Source organism: Oryctolagus cuniculus, chromosome 3 (genome assembly GCF_964237555.1).
Source record: "Oryctolagus cuniculus chromosome 3, mOryCun1.1, whole genome shotgun sequence".
In the NCBI taxonomy this organism is placed as follows: Eukaryota; Metazoa; Chordata; class Mammalia; order Lagomorpha; family Leporidae; genus Oryctolagus; species Oryctolagus cuniculus.
This window is the reverse complement of record NC_091434.1, coordinates 116,877,644-116,898,497: the sequence shown is the minus strand read 5'-3', so window position 1 is coordinate 116,898,497 and position 20,854 is coordinate 116,877,644. Positions and strand designations below refer to the sequence as shown.

The 20,854-nt window shown below is 53.7% G+C and overlaps 1 protein-coding gene across 2 annotated transcripts in view; it reads right to left on the bottom strand.

The window, feature by feature from the left end:
• Positions 1-20,854, bottom strand: part of MARCO (macrophage receptor with collagenous structure) — a 36,226-nt gene that overhangs the window by 5,177 nt on the left and 10,195 nt on the right. The window contains exons 2-12 of one of the 2 annotated variants that reach the window (XM_008258480.4): positions 19,317-19,418; positions 18,040-18,252; positions 17,100-17,135; positions 13,172-13,261; positions 13,046-13,090; positions 11,126-11,170; positions 10,734-10,841; positions 6,984-7,082; positions 6,849-6,884; positions 6,334-6,432; positions 6,175-6,237 (exon numbers count right to left, since the gene is read on the bottom strand). In XM_008258480.4, coding sequence (XP_008256702.2) covers positions 6,175-6,237; positions 6,334-6,432; positions 6,849-6,884; positions 6,984-7,082; positions 10,734-10,841; positions 11,126-11,170; positions 13,046-13,090; positions 13,172-13,261; positions 17,100-17,135; positions 18,040-18,252; positions 19,317-19,418 — 936 coding nt within the window. The remainder of the gene's footprint in view (positions 1-6,174; positions 6,238-6,333; positions 6,433-6,848; positions 6,885-6,983; positions 7,083-10,733; positions 10,842-11,125; positions 11,171-13,045; positions 13,091-13,171; positions 13,262-17,099; positions 17,136-18,039; positions 18,253-19,316; positions 19,419-20,854) is intronic. The other variant, XM_017342794.3, reaches the window with a different exon arrangement.

Sequence of the window (20,854 nt, the reverse complement as noted above, 5' to 3'; positions counted from 1 at the left end):
TGCGTCCTCTGGTGCAGCAGGTGCTCTAGCAGCACTTGTTAGTTTATTTGATTGTGGCCCCCAGTGTAGCTATGATTCGTGTGGCTAAAGGGTCTCATGCCCAGGAGATGGAAAAATAATAATGGCAATGAGAGTTGCTGATCCTGTCTATAGTTTGTTCCCTTCCTTCCCTCCCTCTCCTCTTTCCTCCCTCCCTCCCTCCCTCCCTCCCTCCCTCTCTCCTTCCTTCCCTTTCCCACTTCCTGCCTCTCACTCACCCCTGTATTCAGTAAATGGTCATGGAAGACCCCCGTCCCCACGCCTGCTAGGTCACTGTAGGATAACAATGTGCTCATTTAGCATCATGCTCTCTCAATTTTATGTGCCAGTATTGATCTTATTTCAGAGCCACTGGACTCCCCAAGGCAGTTACACCAGCTTGAGCCAGTGCGAGCCCAGGACTCTTAAGCGACAGCTCCCAGAAGGGAATGAAAGGAAGACACTGTGCTCGCTGCCATGCCCTGGACACACAACCCGGCTTTACCCGAGAGCCACCCTCCCAGCATCATTGAAACCAGAGCAAGCTCCATCTTGCTCATGGTTGTGGCCTGGACCAAGTCCTTCCTGAGTTGCCTCCGCCACCCCCTCCCGGACTTTCCTAAGCACCTGCAGGGTGCTGGTCGGCAGAGGGCAAGAGGCAAAGGCCCTGGGCAGGTCCTTCAGGATGCCTTCTCAGAAAATGAACAAGAGGAGACTCTGCTCTCAGCAGCATCTCCAACTGGTGCTGCTCTGGAGGACGGTCGGTGAGCCAAGCTACTGCAGCAGGAGGAGCTGGGGGCACTGGGCATCCTGACGTTACAGCCCCTCGTTTTAGAGATGGGGACAAAATGGAGGCTGTGGCAGGTTCTTCCAAGACCTGAAGTTGCCTTCAAGGTCAGCACAGGTCCCAGCTCGCCCTATGCTATTTGCACAAGCACCTGTCCCTCTAATTCAAGCTCATCCTTGGAGTAGGTGCTGGGGTTCAGCCCCTAAGCCTCAGAGAGTGTCAGATGGCACTGAAGGGAAGCCATCCCTGGCCCCAGCACACAGCTGACACACTCTCTCCCAGGGCAGGAAGGAAAAGTAGCTCGGGCATTGGGTGGCTTGAGCTTGAGCCTACCTCCCCCTAGCAGTGGGTGTGAACTTGAGCCTCGGTTTCATTCTCAGTGTCTCCTTGTTGCCATGGGAGGCAGCTGTGAGAAGGTGTCTGTGTTGAGTGCTGAGCCCTGGGTCTGGCCAGTGCTGAGAGGATGCCTGTGGATCCTGTTTATAGCTGTGCAACCCCGCTCCGCATGGGGAGCACCATGGGCACTGGGGTGGAGTCCCCACATGAGTCCCTGGATGGCTGCCCTGCCAGCACCTGGTAAATGCCTGCAGCTGACCTGCAGGGACTTAACCCAGGTCCCCCAGAGTTGGCAGTGTTTGCTCTTCAGTTCCTTGCATCTGAAAAGCAGGGCAGGTTGCAGGGGAGAAGAGCTCACGCATTAACTCTCCATGCCGCTTGTTAAATAGGATAAGTGTTTGCATCCTGACCCTGGGTCCCCTCTGTCTGCGTCTGAGAGGGTGCCACATTGCAGAAATCTTTCCCTAGGGGCACATGCTTGGCATAGCAGTTAGAATGCCTCTTGGGAGGCCTGCCTCTCTTAGCTGAGTGCCTGGGTTCAAGTCCTTGTTCTGGCTTCTGACTCCAGCTTCCTGCTAATGTGTACCCTAGGAGGCAGCAGGTGATGGCTCGAATAGTTGAGTCCCTGCCAACCACATGGTAAATCTAGATTGAATTCCTGGACCCCTGCTCCTGGCTTCAGCTTTGTGCAGCCACAAGCCACTACAGGCATTTGGGGAGTAAACCAGCAGGTAGGAGCATATGCACTGCTCTGTTCCATCCTTTAGCTACCCTGCTGGAGAGTACTGCTTCCCTGCCTTCCCAGGGAGGAAGTTGGCACCAGTGATGCAAGGTGATTTATCCAGGTTCACACGGGAGGGAATAGTGTCTTGGATTGTACCCCAGGCTCAGTCTGCTACCGTGCCCTGCAGCCACCTGTGTTCCACCAGCATGCCAGGCTCCCTCCTCCCTGAAGTTCCACTTGCATTGTCCCCCCCCACACACACTTTGGGTCATCCCTTTCCCTTAGAAGGGGAGTGGTGAGACCACAGTGTGCATCATAATCTCTGTATGGGGAGGCCATCTGGCACAGCAGTTAAGATGCCAGCCTTCTACATCAGAATGCCTGGGTTCGAGTCTCCACTCTGCTTCTGATTCCAGCTTCCTGCTAATGCACACCCTGGGAGGCAGCAGGTAATGGCTCATTTGGGTTCTTATCACCAACATGGGAGATCTAGGTTGAGCTCTGGGTTCCTGGCTTCTGCTTGGCCCAGACTTGGCTGTTGTGGGCATTTGGAGAGGGTGCAAAATCTGTGTGTGTGTGTGTGTGTGTGTGTGTGTGTGTTTCTGTTTCTCTCTACCTTCCACATAAAATGAAATCAATGAATAAAAATTTAAAAAATTCACCTGGCTGAGGCTTGTTTAAAAAATCAGCTTGTGAGGCCCCACCTGGAGCTGATTCCTTGGGGCTGGGGTGGGGGCCTGAGAATCTGCATTGCTAGCAAGTGCTCAGGTGAAGCTGATGTACCCGGTGCAGCAACCACACTTTGAGTGGCACTGCCCTAAACAAATCTCACTCCTTCTTTAGGGACCAGCTCACAGCCCACCTCCTACAAACAGCCTTCCTGGCCGTGCAGGAGCTCATGGCTCCTCCCAAGACTGAGTTTGCCCAGAACCAGGGTTTTAGAGGGCAGAGATTGGCCCTTGATAAGGCACCCTCTGGTGTGTGCTTCCTGGGTGTCAGTGTTGCCTTCAAAATGCCCGTCTACAGGGGGAGGAAAGAAGAATTTTGTTTTGTGTGATTTCTCTCCAAGACACACTGGACTAAGAGAACTCTGGCTGAGAGGCTGTGCATTGACTAATTGGTGCAGGTACATATAATTGCTTCACTGTAAATCAAGGCATTATCCTTCCCAGATCGGCTCATGCACATTAGAGAAAACTTGCTGAAAGCCAGGACCTAGACTGGCAAGTTCTGAAATGACACTAGAGAGGGGCCGGTGTTGTGGAGCAGCAGATCAAGCCACTGCTTGGGTCTCTGATGTCCCATATTGGAGCACAAGTTCAAATCCTGCTTACTCTGCTTCTGATCCAGCTTCCTGCTAATGTGCCTGGCTGGGAAGGCAACAAATGACGGCCTAAATATCTGAGTCCCTGTCACCCATGCGGGAGACCAGGATGGAGTTTCTGGCTTCTGGTTTCAGCCTGGCTCAGACCTGGCTGTTGTGGATATTTGGAGAAGTGAGCCAGGAAATGGAATATCTCTCCTTCTCGCTCTCTCTTTCTTTCCCTTTCTCTCTCTGTCATTCTATGTCATTCTCTGTCATTCTAGCTTTCAAATGAATAAATCTTTAAAAAAAAAAACTTCACAGGATGCAGAGTAAAGCAAAGTGGCTTTTTCAAACTGCTAAACTTAGGGGCCCCACATATGTAAGGGCAAGGAGTTTTTAGAGAATCGATTTTCACCAAAGAAAGTGGTCTGTTGAGTTAGAAAGTGCATGCCTTCCTCTCGCCTGGTGTTTAGCTGATACTCCAACTAAAGCTTTGATTGTTCAAGTCCAAGATGAAGTGGCCAGTTTCAAGCCCAGAATGCTGCTGGGCTGGCTGGACCCTGGCCATTCTGGGGGACTCACATGCCACAGAGGAGGAAACTTCTGTCAGCAGCCAGTCAGGAGAGGCTCAGGCGTCCTGATGCTGAGTTAAGTTGTAGACCTTTCTAGAATATTAGTAACCTCACAGGTGAGGTATAACTGGGAAATTTTAGGATTAATCTTGGTAACTGAGGGATTGAACTGAGTAGCAAGAAGGAGGTGGCGGCCAGGCCACCCTGAATTGGGGAATGTGGGGACTTCTGCAGATGTCTCTAAGAAATTTAGAGGAAAATGAGGAAGAGTTTGTAAGTGACAGCTTTGTAGTCTGACTTGGTAGAATTTAATGGATTCTTGAACCACCCTTGTACTTGGATATGAGAAACAGAATTAACTGCATTCATGATATGGGGCTTAACTGCTGCCTATCTTTAAAGTAAAACATTTTAAAATCCAGATGAGAAAACGGGTATCAAGTTATTCTCACCTTGGTTTTGCCTGCAGAAGAAAAAATTGGCACAGAATATCCAGATTGTTATATTTTAGACAGTGAGAGGAGGAATTTCTGATCAGACTGGTATGGTGGAGCATAAACATTCTGGCTGCTTCTAACATTTCATGCAGTGGAAATGGTAAATCTTGAAGGGGAGTCCTGCCTTAATTTCCAAAGTCACTAAGGGATTTAGAGCTGGAATTTGCTTTTTCTTTTGCAATCTTTTCAAAGAGAAAGGGTTGGAAAAGCCAAGTTTGGGGGTTGGAAAAAAGCTTGACACTCTCTCATGCCGAAGTAGACCAATCCCTACTGGGTGTCTGCCCTGCTTGCAAAAGTGGTGTTTCTCCTCTCGGCACGATGGAGGGAGTTTCTTCCTTGTTTTCTTTCATCTGAATTGGATCCTCTCCCTCAATGCCAACAGGGGCAGCTGGTCCACCTGAGTGGGTTGGGGCACCCTAGTGACTGTTGCTCAAGGGAAGAAGGTTTGGTGGCATAGCCAGGAGAGACCACTACCTGGGGGTGGCAGTGCAGGGGTAGGGTCACAGCTGATGTTATACAACAAAGTAGAGTCACTTCCTGTGGTTCCATACAGCAACATTTGGGGAAGCATGACTTTGAGATGACTTTAGGGTTAACTCTTGGGTTCAGTGGCTGCCAACCGTGAGACTCTGAGGGTCACAGGTCTGCCTCTCTGAGCAGGCTGAGAAAACCCAGGAGTCAGGGTGGGTGAACTCGGATTATAGGAGTAAAGTCCAAGCCTAGTGCCTATCCCAGAGGCACTGCTAGTCACAAATGACCTTCTCACTTTTCGAAAGTAATCAACCCACTATGATGAAATCTAGTTGTTACCTAAATCAAGCCTGTGTGAACTCTGTTGTCATCCGGAGGGGTTAGATACTCTCTTGAGAGATTAATGATTTTATTTACAAAATGGGAAACACGTCAGTTTGAAAACCCAGCTTGTTATATATCAAAACAGGACAATCACCATGGCAGCTTTGGTTTGGGAAATACCAAGGCCCTGACATTGATGGGTGTGCATCATCTTCCATGATGGGAAGATCTGGCTGTCACCTGCACCCACTCCTCTTTCTCTCCCTTCAAACACTTTCAAATCCAATCTCTCCAGAGGTACACTAGCCCACAACTGCAGGAAGAGGTCCAGACCTGGCTAAGCTTAAGCTCTTTATGGCCCCATGGGACTTCTCTGAGATGCCCATGTGGACCACCAGCTATCACATCAAGGCACACATTTGGACTTGGGTGGCAAACCCATGCAACTCTACATTAGCAGTGATTATCAAATGCCCAAAACCCAAAACGTGATCCATCATGCCTATGTGGGCTACTGGAATTAAGAAGTCACCCCCGGCCGGCACTGCTGCTCAATAGGCTAATCCTCTGCCTGCGGCGCTGGCACACCGGGTTCTAGTCCTGTTCGGGGCACCGGATTCTGTCCCGGTTGCCCCTCTTCCAGGCCAGCTCTCTGCTGTGGCCTGGGAGTGCAGTGGAGGATGGCCCAAGTCCTTGGGCTCTGCACCCGCATGGGAGACCAGGAGAGGCACCTGGCTCCTGGCTTTGGATCAGCGTGGTGCGCCGGTTGCAGTGGCCATTGGAGGGTGAACCAACGACAAAGGAAGACCTTTCTCTCTGTCTCTCTCTCTCACACTATCCACTCTGCCTGTCAAAAAAATAAAAAAGAAAAGAAAAGAAAAGAAGTCACCCCTAAGGCTTGGTGTTGGCACTCAAGGCTTTCCAAGAACCCTGAGGACAGGCAGCACAGCCCCAGGGCCTTGGGCTCAAGGGGTCCTGGCCGAAGAAAGTGCCTCCCTTAATCAGGGAGCCCCATGGGCCAGGGCCCTCCCACTGTAGGCCTCTGGAAAGCCCCCTCTTCAACCATCTCTACACCCTGTATTACACCTGTAATACCATCCCCCCCACATGCTCACACACACGCACTCACACCTTATTACCTGTGTCCCCCTTGCTTCCTTTGGGTCCTGCAACTCCTGGGATTCCTGGACTTCCCGGGGAGCCTGGACAATGGAAGGCATGAAAGGGGGTGTAAAGGCCAGGCCAACTGTGGCCCTTAGCCCTCTGTCCCCTCACCTGGGCAGGACCCAGGAGCTCACCTTTTGGCCCCATGGAGCCACTGCTGCCAGGCTCACCCTTGGCACCTGAGGGTCCTGCTACGCCAGGAATGCCGGGAACCCCGGGCGTTCCAGAGTGACCTGCAAAAGAAGGGGTGGCTGCAGGACTAGTGGCAGTTGGCAGAAGTCCTGCCATCCCCCGAGCCTGTGCCTAGCCTCTGTCATCATCAGCAAGATGCTGTCTCACACCCTATAGAGCCCTGGGCGGTTCTAGCAGTGGGTCTTTAGAGCTAGTCTCGTTAGTAGCAGGCGGGTGAGTCTTTTCCCATTTACTGCAGCACACGGGGACTTGCCGATATGTTTAGTGTTCCTGGGTGGGATACCCTGGATGGCTGAGGAATGTCACTTCAGCCTCTGCCAGCAGCCCCTTGGGTCCTCCCAGGAGAGGGCCAGGGTCTTAACAAACCCCAGATGCTCCAGGTTAACACTACAGTGACATGGAAGGTGGTGGAGGTGGGTCCTCAACTTGATTCCTCTCAGACACCCACAGTGCTTACCTTGATCTCCTTTGGCTCCGGGCAATCCAACTAAACCTAAAATGAAGAAGAACTTTCAGGAATTGCTCCCGCCACCTCCTTGGCCCAGCCTGCCACAGAAAATAAGGTAATAATTGTGCATCAGTGGCCTCTTACCTTGTGGGCCTGGCTTCCCAGAGTCACCTTTGCTTCCAGGGGGCCCAGGGGGCCCCATGGCTCCTATGTCTCCTTTCATGCCCACGTCTCCTTTGCTTCCTGAAAAACCGGAGGGATCACCGTCAGATCTGGGAGGAAGGAGTCTCAGCCAAATCCCCAACTCGGAAACCCTTGGGCTCCTGCCTGGACCCCGGAAATGAAAGATACCATTGGTGCCTTCCAGGAGCATACCTGCCTTGCCCCAGTGTGAGGAGCTGTTGAGGTGACTGGGCACAGCCGATAGTTGACAGAAGGACCACAGCTCAGTTCTCAGGGCCCTGGTCAGAGTCTTGGTCCCCTTGGGAGGGGCCACAGCCCAGCCTCACCCAGAACTGTCCGGCTGATTTATTTTATTTGATAACCATATGTGTTTATTTGAAAGTGGCGAGGAGGGAATTAAGATGTCACCCCTAGCTACCCAAATGCCCCAAACAGCCCAGTCGGGGCAGGGCAGGAGCTGGGAGCTGGGAACTCCATCCAGGTCAGCTACGTGGATGGCAAGGAGTCATGTGCTTGGCCATCATCTGCTGCTTCCCAGGTGCATGAGCAGGGAGCCGGATCAGAGTGCAGCAGCTGGGACTTGCAGTGGCACTCCCTATGGGGAATGGGTATCCCTGGCAGTGACTTAACCCACTGCACCACGATGTACCCTGCCCGTGTCAGCAGTTGGGAAATTACTCTTCAAAGCCTTTCAAGTTGCAATCTGAACATTCTAGAAAGCAGATCCCCAGTCCTCAGACCAGCAACTTTGAGGCCCCAAAGGAGAGAAAGTTTTGCAGCGTTCTCCTACTCCCGCCAGCCATCCAGACACTGGCTTTCCTGGTGCCCAAGATTTCAAATTTTCCACTTGTCATCAGCATTCAGGCCTCGTCCAGCCCGTCCTCTCCTGAGTCCTCCATTGTTCCCTCCTCCTCTCCTGTCAGTGCCTGGCGCATATCAATTTCCTGGGGACGGGGTTCTGGGTCTCCTTCCCAAACCATAAGCTGGGCTGGGGACGGGGCTGCACAGCCCTTGGTGGCCCCAGCACGCAGGGCTCTCCCATCAGCAGCCCACGAGGATGGCTGGTCAGTGTTCAGGAAGCTGCTGGAGGCCCCCACCAGCCAGGGGAGGGGATGTGCAGCTCCACAGCCCCAGGGCTTGGAGCCGGGGGAAGGGCTAAGCAGAAATGGCTCCCCTCTGGGGCCCTCAGGGAGGGGTACTGGGATAGAAGGTTGTTGAAAAGCACATATTGCTCCCATAATCCTTCTGGGCAAGACTGGCGCTGGAGAGGGTGCAGCTGTCTCTCCTGTGACTTAGCAAAAGACCTTCCCAAGTCTGAGTTTTGAGTGAATTTAGATGAAAGCCTGGGGAATTGGACTCTTTGGGATGGTTGGATCTTTGAGGACGGATGGTTCCCTGATGGAAAATAAGGTACTCCTAAAGAACTCGGTTCAAGCTGCTGTCTCTTATCAGAGCATAAGGTGCAAACAGGTTGACGGCCGTTCTCGGTGCTTCCATGCCGATTTTGGAGAAGGGTCCAACGGCACTTGTTAGAAGGGTCGGGAAATTAACTGCCCTGGTGGAATTTCTTGATGCCTCGTGGTCCTGGCCAGAAAGCAAGATGGCCTGGCTGTGTGAGGTCTCTGCAGCATGGTGTGGCTTGCATGCACATTCCTGCAGCTCCCAGGTCCGCATGGGAGGGACAACTCTGGGAAGCAGAGCAGTGCCAGGACTGGGCTGTGGCTCCCAACAAGGCAACACAGCTCCTTCTGACTCCGGGGTCTCCCAGGCACAGCCCCAAGGTGGGATGAGGAAGTTTCCCAGGAACCACCCTGGGGTTGAATGGCAAAACCGCTGGGGCAGAGGCCGTGGGTAAAACCGCAGACTCCTGGGGTGAGGTCCCTCCCAGCTGTACTGGCCCCAGTAGCCGCCAGTGGATTGGGCAAGCAGTGGGAAGCTGTGATCTCGTGATCTTGAGAGAGTAAATTTGGGAAGAGGAGGGGTGGGTTGGCCCCCTGCTTTCAGAAGAACTGAAATTGGAGCATTTCCCCTCTCGAACACAGGGCTTCCAAGCTCGCAGCTGCGTGTGGACTCCACACCTTCCTTCTGGCTGTGCTCCAACCCTGGGGCAGAAACACCACAGCTTGGACTCAAGTGGCAGCAGGCTGCAGGGCAAAGGCCTGGCTGTTTCCCCTTCTCCAGGAGTCTCCAGAAAGTGAGAGTCTCCCTTTTCCACTTCAAGGAGCCCTGCAGCATGCTGGCTTTGGGACCAGTCTCAGAGCAAGTTTATTTTCTGCCTCACGTGGAACTTGAAAGTATTTGAGGAGGTGACACATGCCTGTGAGGGCAAGCATGCCCGATTTCTTATAATGCAAATAATCCCTAAGTGATGTTGCACGTCTTTTATCCCTGTTACAATTATCCTTTATTTGGACCAGTGTTGTGGCGTAGGGGTAAAGCTGCTGCCTGTGATGCTGGCATCCCATATGGACAGCGGTTCGAGTTCCGGCTGTTCCACTTCTGATCCAACTTCCTGCTAATGCACCTGGGAACAGCAGCGGAAGATGGCCCAAGTGTTTGGGCCCCTGCCACTCATGTAGGAGACCTGGATGAAGCTCCTGGCTCCTGGCTTTGGCTTGGCTCAGCCCTGGCTGTTGTGGCTATCTGGGGAAGTGAACCAGTGGAAAGAAGTCTCTCTCTCTCTCTCTCTCTCTCTCTCTCTCTCTCTCTCTCTCTCCCTGTAGCTCTGACTTTCAAATAAATAAATAAATCTTTAAAAAAACAATGTTCCCTCTTAAAGAGTGGTGTACTATTCCCCATTCATAAGCAAGTACCTTGAGGCTCAGAGAGATGAAGTCATTGGCAGAAGAATCTAGCAACCCAAGTCCTTCCCTTTCCACCTTACAGGACAGCTAGCACTGCTACTAAGAACTAATAACAGTTATTATTTATTCAGTGCCTGCCATGTGGCAGACAGTTTGAAAACAGCCTCTAACCCCCAGAACAGTCCTGCAAAATCTGTGTGGCTTAATTATTATTGTTGTAATCCAATGGCCGCCCTTGTACCTCATCACACAGGTGAACAAGGGACGGAGTGGGAATGGAAGCCAAGCTGGCCTGGCTCCCCACCTCCCCCACTGCACCGTGTAGCTGTCCAGGGAGCAAAGGGGCTTGGTCAAATCCAGGGCCCCCAGGACCAAGTTTCTGAGTAGGATGCCTTGGCCTTCAAGGGCATTTAAAACACAAACTCTGGGGCTCAGTCCGTGTTGTGAGCAAGCCCCTGATGGTTCTTACACAGGGCCTGTAGCTTAAGGACCTCTGCTGAAGAGACAGCACCTGCTCTTGATGGGGGATCAGAGCATTTGGAGCCCCCCCCCTTTGGAGTCAACCCCCTTACCTTCATTGTCAGTCTTCCTTCTAAGGCCCCACCACCACAGGCCTGCTCCCTTGGGTCCCTCTCCCTCCTCCCTGAGCCCCTGGCCCTGCCTACACCCCTCACCTTACCACCTCAAGGGATGAGTTACGCTGCAGTGACAGTGCCCTCCCTCTCACACCGCATCCTGTCCTTTGCTCGCCTGGAAAGACGAGATCACATGCAGTGCCTGGGAGCAGCCTGAGGGCTGGGCACAGCCTTGCCTTCAGTGGGCACTGAGCAGACCCGGGTGGCACAGTTCAGGCCCCAGCTACTGCGCGCCATCCAGTGAGCCCTGACTCCCCCAGAGCTGCCCTTACCTGGGAGGCCTGGGTCTCCTCTGTCTCCCTTCGCTCCTGGTTCCCCTTTGGGGCCCATGAGGCCCGCACTGCCCTGGCTGCCCTTCTCTCCTTGGGGCCCTGAAGTGCCTGCAAAGAGAAGGGTGGTGAGGAGGGCTCCCCTGTGCTCTGGGGGACAGGAAGCATTTGGGGGAGAAGGGACAAGGGCTCCCCCACCCCGGAAAGTCTGGGGCTTGTATTAGCTCATCTCTTGGGTGGTCCTGACGAGGAAGAAGGCTCAAGAGATGACAACGGTGGGCAAGGCATAACCCACTGGGGCTGGGAAGGGCTTTGGCATGAGGACCCGGGAGGGCAGCATCCTCAGTGCCCCAGGCAAGGCATTGCTGACAACAAGCAGGGGAAGCGTGAGTTACCGGGGACTCCTGGCTGCCCTCGCAGACCCTGGGGTCCTTGGAAGCCTGTGAAGAAGAAGAGGGAGGCTCAATTGCTGTGATCTGGGCTCAAACAGCTCATCTTCCAGAGCCTCCGAGGAGGGCAAGCGCCCAGCAAGAGAGCACTGGCCCTTTCTCTCCAACTCTCTCATAGACAAACACACACACACGTGCATGCACACACATACACACACACAGCAGAGTCTTTGGCAAGCCCAGGCAGCATTTATTTTCTTTCCAATGCATGGAACAGCCTGGGAATGCATCCTGCATGGCAGGTGCAGAAAGACTTCAGGAGAGGCAAGTCTGCGTGAATCCTAGCTCTGCACGCAATACGAAGGATGACTGTGGAAAAGCCACACCGGGATTTCCTCATCTGTAGAACCAGCCTGTCGATGGCCAGCCAGTCCTGGGCAGGTGCACAGCTAGTGGAATCGAGAAATAATGTGTCCCACTGCCCAGGCCAGGTAACCTAGGCTAGCATGTGGAGCACAGACCAGAGGGTCTGCATGTCCCCAGGGGAGGGGGTATCGTGTAGAGGAGGGACAGGTGCAGGACAGACATGGTGTGATGGGAAACTGGGGGATACAGGAGGGAGCATGAGAAAGGAGGGAGGGGAAGAGTGGAAGATGAAGGGGCTGGATTGAGAGAAGCCCCAATGGGAGTTACTGGATTACAGAGCTTTGCTGGGTGTGGCCAGTTGAAGGGAGTGGGTCAGGGATGCCCCCAGCAGAAGTGGGGGGAGGCACAGTTGAGCTCTGGGGTGTGCATTTCTTATGCACCCCCTGCAGCCTGCTTCTGGGCCCTGTGTATGTACGTGAGGTCCATGGAGGCCTGGAGCTGAAGGCAGGGTAGCTGGGTGTTGGAGAGACTGCATGGCTCTGCTGTGAGCCTCAGGCAGGAGCCTGTGTCACATGCACACCAGGCAGGCTTCCAGCTCGTCCTTTAGAGCAGGACTCAGTGTCTCCCATCTGGGGAGCTGTGGATCCCACTCTGCCTCCCCTGTACGCTCTCTGTGGGCAGAAGGGGGAGGGAGGCAGTCCCGATGGCCTGCTCCAAGCTCCCCCAGGCTGTGAGAGTGTGTGTGTGTGCGTGTGTACATGATGGTGCTGGTGTGTGTCGGCATGCACGTGAGGGTGTGGCTGCGTGCATGTGAGTGCATATGTGTGCACTGAAAATGCTGCTGGGAGACAGACTTAGGGCAACAGGCTCTCAGGGGTCCCTTCTGCTAACCCATGAATCAGCTCCTCGAGGGAGATCTTCCCTCCTAAAAGGGGTCCTCTCTGTAGCTGCTGCTGTTTGCTCTCTGCCTGCGCAGCCAGGTCTGTGTCAGTCCCCTTCCTTGTAAATCCTTTGCCTCGGCTCCGTCTCCGGCCAGGGTCTCAGCAGCCCCAGCCCCTCAGGGAACTGGAACGCATGGTCCAAGTGCAGGGTGGAGTGGGCTGGATCAGCTGCAGAGCCTGCTGTCCCCGTGAGGGACAGCTCTGAGTCCCTGGCTGGGCAGGTTTAGGTGAACCAATGCTTTCCCTGTAATGATGATGGGCTTTAAATCATGATCTCCAGAAATTCTCTGGAGCTCTCTCACCCCATTTTATAGACAGAGAAACTGGGGTTCATCAAGGCAGGGGGATGTTGTCAGAGCCACAGAGACATGTCTGACAGACGCGCAGTCCTTGCTGGACTACAGAGCTTGACTTTCTCTGGGTGTGTGCACAGGGAGGAGACTGCAGCGGCTCCACACCCTTCCCGCCCACCCTGCCAATCAGCCCACAGGCGCTCTCCTGCCAGACAGCCTCCCTTTGGGGGTCTGGACCCTGGCGTGGGTCCCTGGCTACAGCCTGCAGCTCTCATGCTGAGCAAGCTCACTGGGTGCCCCTGTACACACACACAGCCTTTGCTTACCTTTCTCTCCTTTGATGCCAGGTGGGCCTTGGGGACCTGGAGCACCTGAAAGGGAAAAGGAATTCAGAGCCCAGCCTGGACACAGTGTAGCAAAATATGATGGGGCCAGGAGGCAGCGACCCGTACCTGTGGCTCCATTGTTTCCTGCAGCTCCCGTGGCTCCCTTCTGACCAGGAGACCCCGGCAGGCCAGGTGCACCCTGGGCCCCCTTTTGACCTGGGAGATGTGAGGAAGAGCAGAGACACTCACTTGTCAACCCACAAGATGGAAGGAAAATGCCCCTCACTCACACTTTCACTGAACCCGGAGGAGCAGCCCAATAGCGGAAGGAAGAAAAAACGAAAGAACCTCTCCCTACAAGAAGTTCATGGGGCATCAGAGGGCAAGGAAGTAAATGTGTCGATGATGTCTTCTGAGAGAGGCTGAGTCAGACACACTTGGGTTCAAGTGTAAGCCAGGCAAATTGTTTCAACATGTTCAGCCTCAACTTCCTCCAGTAAATGAGCTTAGTGTGCCAGTTACTCAGGCTGTGCAAGGTCCCAGCGCGTGCGTGCACCTTGCAAGGAACCGCATCATGCTCCCTACTGGTCTGCTCCAGAATAGGGAGGTTGATGGGGGCGGGAACCTCTCATGTCTGGATTCCCAGTGCCTACCTGGACCTCATCCATACAGCTTTCAGTACATATTTTGGGTGGAGGAAGGAAAGATGTCTGGGACAGACAGGGGTGGGCTGGAGAAGGGAGGGGTTGGTTCCACAGTCCCCTTCCCTGAAACTCAGCTGGGGCACCATTAACCACAAGCATGTCCAGGAAGCCGGGAACAGACCAGGGAGCGGCCCTGGCTGCCGTCTCTGTCCCAGGCTAAATTTGTGACTCTGAATGCCGCAACCAGCCGTCTGCTCCTCCCCTCCTGTTTGTCTCCAGGGGATTTTGCCCTAGAATGGGCTTTGGAGAGGTCTGGCCAAGGCAGGGTAAGCTGTGGGCAAGGGCAGAGGCCCAGGCTCCGGTGGGCAGTGGGCCAGGGGTGGGGCAGGTTCTGGTGCCTGAGGAGCACCCCTAGCTTCTTCAGCTGTCTTCTCTCCTGGTTTCTGGGCTGCAGAAGGAGTGGGAAGAGAGGCTGACAGATAAAGTCAGAGGCAGAAATACACGGGGAGACAGCTGGTGATGACATATGGCCCCTGGGCCCTGGCTTATGATGGTTCCACACAGGATTTTTAGACTTTGTAATGGGTTTACCAGGTTATTAAATGTATTTTAGGGGCTGGTGCTGTGGCATAGCAGGTAAAGCTGCTGCCTGCAGGGTTGGCATTCCGTAAGGGTGCCAGTTTGAGTCCCAGTCCCAGCTGCTCCACTTCTGAGCCAGCTCCCTGCTATGGCCTGGGAAAGCAGCAGAAGATGACCCAAGTCCTAGGGCCCCTGCACCCATGTGGGAGACTCGGAAGCAGCTTCTGGCTCCTGGCTTCAGATTGGCCCAGCTCTGGCTGTTTCAGCCATTTAAGGAGTGAACCAGTGGATGGAAGACCTCTCTCTCTCTCTCTCTCTCTCTCTGCCTCTCTGTAACTCTTTCAAATAAACAAATCTTTTAAAAAATGCATTTGAGATATATGATGGATTTAAACCTTATCATAAATTGAGGAGCACCTGTACGTACAAATATATATATATGTGTGTGTGTGTGTGTGTGTGTGTGTGTGTGGAGAGAGAGAGAAATTAAGAGATATCAGAGGAGGGGGGAAGATCCAATTAAAAAATTATTTGAGAGACAATGAGCTCCCCATCCACTGCTTAAACCCCAACCCCACCCCCCAGTGCCTGCAATGGCTGAGGAAGGCTGGGACAGGCCAGATCTAGAAGCTAGGAAGTCAGCCCAGGTTTCCTACATGAGTGACAGGGACACAACTACTCAAGCCATCACCACTGTCTCCTGGGTTGTACGTAAGCAGGAAGCTGGATCAGTAGGCACTCCAATAGGAGCTGCAGGCTTCCTAACCTGTATCTTAACCATCAGGCCGAATGTTTGTCCTGAGAAGGGCAGATTTTAAAGGTCAGACTCAATCCACAGAAGTTTGTTTATGTGAGGATTTTGTAGGAACGATCCCTCCTTAGAGGGGAGACATCAGCATTCATCAGGGTGGGTTACTCAAGCATTAGCTCATTTAATCTTTCCAACAATAACATCAGTAGATGATATTAATAATGGTGTTGAGTCCTGACCCTGCATTAAGCCCTTCAGTAAGATCTTTTTTCTGACAGGCAGAGTTAGACAGTGAGAGAGAGAGAGAGACAGAGAGAAAGGTCTTCCTTCCATTGGTTTACTCCCTAAATGGCCGCTATGGCCAGTGTGCTGCACCGATCCAAAGCCAGGGGCCATGTGCTTCCTCCTGGCCTCCCATGCGGGTGCAGGGCCCAAGCACTTGGGCCATCCTTCACTGCCCTCTAGGGCCACAGCAGAGAGCTGAACTGGAAGAGGAGCAACGGGACAGAACCGGTGCCCCAACCAGGAATAGAACCCAGAGTACTGGAGCTGCAGGCAGAAGATTAGCCTAGTGAGCCATGGGGCCAGCCAGTAAACTTTTACATTTATTGTTTTATCCTCACACCCATCCCAGGGGGTCCTCTCATTATCTGCATCTGAGACAGGGAGGACGTGGACTTCAGAAATGTTAAGCAACTTGCTCAAGCCACCCAGCTCATGAGAGGCAGAGCCAGCATCTGTCCCTGGCCATCCAAGTCCATGCTCCTGCCGCAGCAGGAGGCTACTGCAAAGATCTCATGACCAGTGGCCTGGTGTGTGCTGAGCCTCTCAGACCCAAGAGTTCTGTCTCAGGGGCATCATGTGCATATTTCCCTTCAGAATGAAATCTTGACTCTGTGCTGGTGGAACAAGCAGAGCTGTGGGTGGAGTGTGTGTGTGCATGTGTGCCTGTGTGTGTATGTGTGCCTGTGCTCATGTGTGTGCATGCATGTGTGCCTGTGTGTACTGTACATGTGTGGCTGTGTGTCTATGTGTGCCTGTGTGTGTACGGTTCATGTGCGCATGTGTGCCTGTGCATGCCTGTGTGCCTGTGTGCACGTGTGTATGTGTGTCTATGTGTGCATGTGTGCTTATGTGTGTACTGTGTTCGTGTGCATGTATCTCTCTGTGTAGTATACATGTGTGCATGTGTGTTGTCGTGTACTCTACATGTGTGCACGTGTCTCTGTGTGCATGTGCGTGCTGTGCATGTGTGTATGTGTGCCTATGTGTGTACTGTGCTTGTGTGCATGTGTGTATGTGTGTGTACTGCACATGTGTGCCTGTGTGTGTATGTATGCCTATGACCACGTGCATATGTACCTATGTGCATGTGCATGCACCCAACATGACACACATGCGGGGTGAGGAATATGGAAAGGCAAAGCAGCCATGGGCCCTGTCCTCACACAGCACTGGGCATCCTTTTGCACTGTGTGTGCCTCGCCTCACTTGCGTCTCTCATCAGCCCTGCCCAGGTAGGTCACATGAGCCCTGGAATCTTCTATGCAGGTGAGTTGCTGAGGTAAACTTAAGGAAATGACCCAAAGCCACACAGCCAGTGAGACCTTGGATTTGAACCCGAGTCAGCTTGAAGGCTCAGCCTGTTCCTCCGTGATGTCACCCCCCCGCCCCGTCATTACTGTCACTGGGGTCAGAGGAGCTCAGCACAGGATGAGCACAGCACCTGGTGACAAGTGCTGAGCTGTAGGTGAAAGGCACCTGGAAAGAGAGACTTTGGGAGCTCTGAAAAAGAGGCTTTGGCAGCTGGGATACCTGGGCGGTGGGGAGCTGAGGTGGATGGAGTCAGTCAGGCCTGGGAAGATGGTGCATTGGTGGGGAGCATGAGGAGGAAGGGTCATTTCAGGCCAGGAGAAGGAACTGAGAGTCCAAGCAGGCATGACTGGGTGTGGGGGAGGCCATGGGGACCTGTGCAAGGGAAGCTGGGGTCAGATTTGACCCAGTCCCAAGATGACATATGCCTAGGAGTCCTCGGAGGAGCTGTAGGGGAAGAGCAGGATGGGTGACAGCGTGCACCTACCTGGGGCGCCTCGTTCACCTTTGATCCTCAGCATCTCTACAAGTTAAAGAGAGAGAGTGGGTTGCCGGTTTACTGCAGGGGCACCTCAGCTTTGCCCCACCCGCAACAGGAGCTCCCAAGATCCACATGTGGAGTCTGGCCCCACCCGGGTCAGCAACAGGGACATTGGCCAGATGTGGGGTCGGGGAGGTTGTACACCAAACACCTGGGTGTTCTCAGGGAAAAGCCCTTGTGTGGTCTATACCCTGACAACTGTGGAGGTGCAGAAAGGGGCTTAGGGCTACCTGTGTGCCAGCCATTGCTCCAAACCAGGCCCCTTGGGTTAAGGAGGGGTCCCCTCATGTTGGTCAAAACAAGCTCCGCTCTTCCACACGGCAGACAAGGGAGAGACGCTCTCAGGCTGTCAGCAGGACTGGCCTGAGCGCCATCTGTTTGCCCGCAGCCACAAGGCCCTGGTGGAGAGGCTGGGGCCAGGGAGGACCCCTGGCATTTCCCACCCTGGCTCTGGTTCTTCCTACCCACGACCATGCTCTGGTTGGCCAGCTGCATGGGCGTGGTCACCAGCAGCGCCCCAAGCCCTGGCTCAGATCCTCCCTCCTGAATGTGCTGGATCCTTCTGGGAACTTGGTGATTCAGACACCGCCTTGGCTGGCAGAAGCTCCAGTTCCTGGCTCTTGGAGGTCACATTTCACTTGGTAGGCCCCTTGGTTGGTCCCTAGGTTCCTGACTGCAGCTTCCCTGAAGGGCTACTTCATGCTCACCCCACATGGCTCTCACACTGCATGGTCTCCTGAAGCCCCATACCAGGCCAGGGTTCTGGAAGCCCTTGTCCTCCTGCCAGGGAAGGGGACTCATGCCCCAGCATGTGAACAAATAGCTTCCCATTCCCCGTTCTCTCCTGAGGAATCCCAACCCCAACCCAGAGGGGTGGGCGCCAAACCTGGGTTCTGGAAGAAGTTGTCCACCCGCTGTTGCAGGCGCTCCTGGCTTGTGCGGACCTGGAGGAGCTGGGCCTGCAAGCTTTGCCGCTGGAGGGTGCCCCCTGCTATTTGTGCTTCAGGATTTTGGGAGAAGGACGGGTTGTCCTCCATGGGCAGCGTTCCATTGGGAAAGTACATCTCCAGCGCTCTGAGCCGCTCCTGCAGATTCAGAACTGGACCCCGCCCCCACAGTATCCTTTTTAGGGACCTCCTTGAAGGCCAAAGCATTGGAGCAGCTCCCAATGTCCCTGGGCCATGTGTGCATGACGTTGGTTGCCCCTGAGTCCCCGAACGCCATGTTCACATGCTGTCGGGACATTGCACAGAGCTTCTTCTGCATCTTGAATGCATGTACTCCATGCCTAGGCGTGGCCTTACCCAGCCCCAGGATGGCCCTGCTTGGCCTAAGGCTGTGCCCTTGGCACTCACCATCAGTCTCCAACCTTTGTGCAGTTAACCCCTTCCCACATGCTCTGAGGGTGGATGCATGACAGCTACCATGCTGCTCTGGCTTAATGTATCCAAGCCATGTGCAGACATGACCTTAATATGTATCTGACGTGTGTGCATGACCTTAATATGTATGCTGACTGTGCATGCAGCACTCTCGAGAGACTTTAGTGTCTACCAATGGCATGGCATCAAGACTTTAACATCTGAGCTGAAGACACTTTGAAAATGAAGTCATCTTCAACTGAACACCTCCATCAACAAAGCCCTCTCCTGCCCAGAGACTGGGGAGCCTTCGTGTCAGGTATGCATGGCATACCCTGATTAATGCCATTGCTTGAGGGGCCAGTGCTATGGCATAGTGGATTAAGCCACCTCCTGGAGCGTTGGCATCCCACATGGGCGCTAGTTCAAATCTTGGCTACTCCACTTCTGATCCAGCTCTCTGCTAATGTAACTGGGAAAGCTGCCGAAGATGACCTAAGTCCTTGGGCCCCTGGTACCCATGTAAGAGACCTGAAGTAAGCTCCTGGCTCCTGGCTTTGGCCTGACCCATCCCCAGCTGTTGTGCTCATTTTGGGAGTGAACCAGCGGATGGAAAAACTCTCTCTCCCTCTCTGTCTCCCTCTCACTCTCTCAGGCACACAGCACACCATCCCCTTTGCTCCTCCCATCACTGTGGCTGACCAGGGGATGTGCACCCTCTTCCAGCAAGAAGGAGAGGTGGCCTCAGGATCTCTGCTCAGTCTGAGCCCAGAGGGACCACACAGCCCCGGGACTGCTTTACCTTGCATCACCAGCAGCCCAGTGCCCACGGTGAGCAGAATCAGGTAGATGACCACTAGCGCCATGAAGAAGTTCACCCTTATTTTCTTCTTGGGCTTTGGATCTGAAACACATGCAGGACAGAGGGTAGCAACTGCAGAGGGCACCAAACATGGGTGCCATGTGCCAGGACCCCCACGGTGTGAGCAGTGGGCCCCCAGGAGTCATATGGGAAAGACACAGAAAGCCCACAATTCTCAAATCTTCCCCAGTCCTCCTTCAGTTCACTCATTCATGTGGCTGCACAAGGGAGGCCGGCCTCAGGTTCAGCACAAGATACAGCCTCAGAGACAGCACCAGACCTGGGGAAACCTAGCATGGGGTGGGAATGGAAAGACACAGGGACACAGGGGTGACTGAGGCTGGAGGTGGAAGTGAGCGCAAGCATGGGCTCTACGGATGGGTTAACGTCAAGCAGGAGAAGTCGTGTTGTCAGAGTAGTTCCTGGAGGTCCAGCCAAGCCCAGAATGCCTTTGTAAATGCAGACCTCCCACCTGGCATGGAAACCAGGTTTGTTAGGAACTGTACGACCTCCTGAGGATCTGATGAAGATTTTATCCCCGATGCTGACCGTTCCATCAAGGGTAGAAAAAGCTGCTAAGGAAACACGACTTCTGGCTGGGATTTGGCCAATGAGGCTCCTCAGGGTGAGAGAGCGAAGAGCCTCTGGTAAACAAGAGCAGGCAGCCTTCCCTGGAGCAAACCATGCAGTCTGGACAAAGACAGGAGGGAAACGGGTTTCAGAAATTTGACAGCTCTATTGTCTCATCCAAATTAACAGTCTGCTCCAGGGGGAAATAAAAATGAGGTTTCAATTCCATCAAAGATTTCAATGAAGCAAAAAGGCTGCACACAGACTTGAGCCTCCCCAGGCCTACCCTGTCCTGGTGGCAGGAGATGGCCTGGATAGGTGTTCTTCTCCCTTGCTTTGACACTAGTGACACCCAGTAGGCGTCCCACCTTCCCAGCCCGGGACCACCTGGTGAGCACACCCAGAGAAGCAGTGTCTGCCCCAGCGGCCTGATGCATCCCAACATCCGCGTGGTGTTGGAAAATGTCCTGTCCCTTCAAGCACCACCAGCAGGGGGCAAGCAAGAACACCGATGGCACCGGGTGAGCGCAGTGAACCAGAGCAACACAGGGCTGGGAAGACTAAGTTGTCATTGGAGCCACAGCCCACAAAAGTAGCCACAGCCCACAAAACTAGAGATTTAAATAGGACGAAGGGCTTCCGAAAATACTACACAGAATGTTCAGGATACAATGGAAAATCACCCGTCAGGGCAAGAACAGAGAAAAATCACAACTTGAATAAAAAGAGATCTTCTGGGACTGGGATTGTGGCACAGTGGATTAAGCTGCCATGTGCACTATGGGTACCCCACATGGGTGCCAATTTGAGTCCTGGCTGCTCCACTTCCAATCCCGCTCCCTGGTAATGCTCCTGGGAAAGCAGTGGAGGATGGCCCAAGTGCTTGGGCCCCTGCCATCCATGAGGGA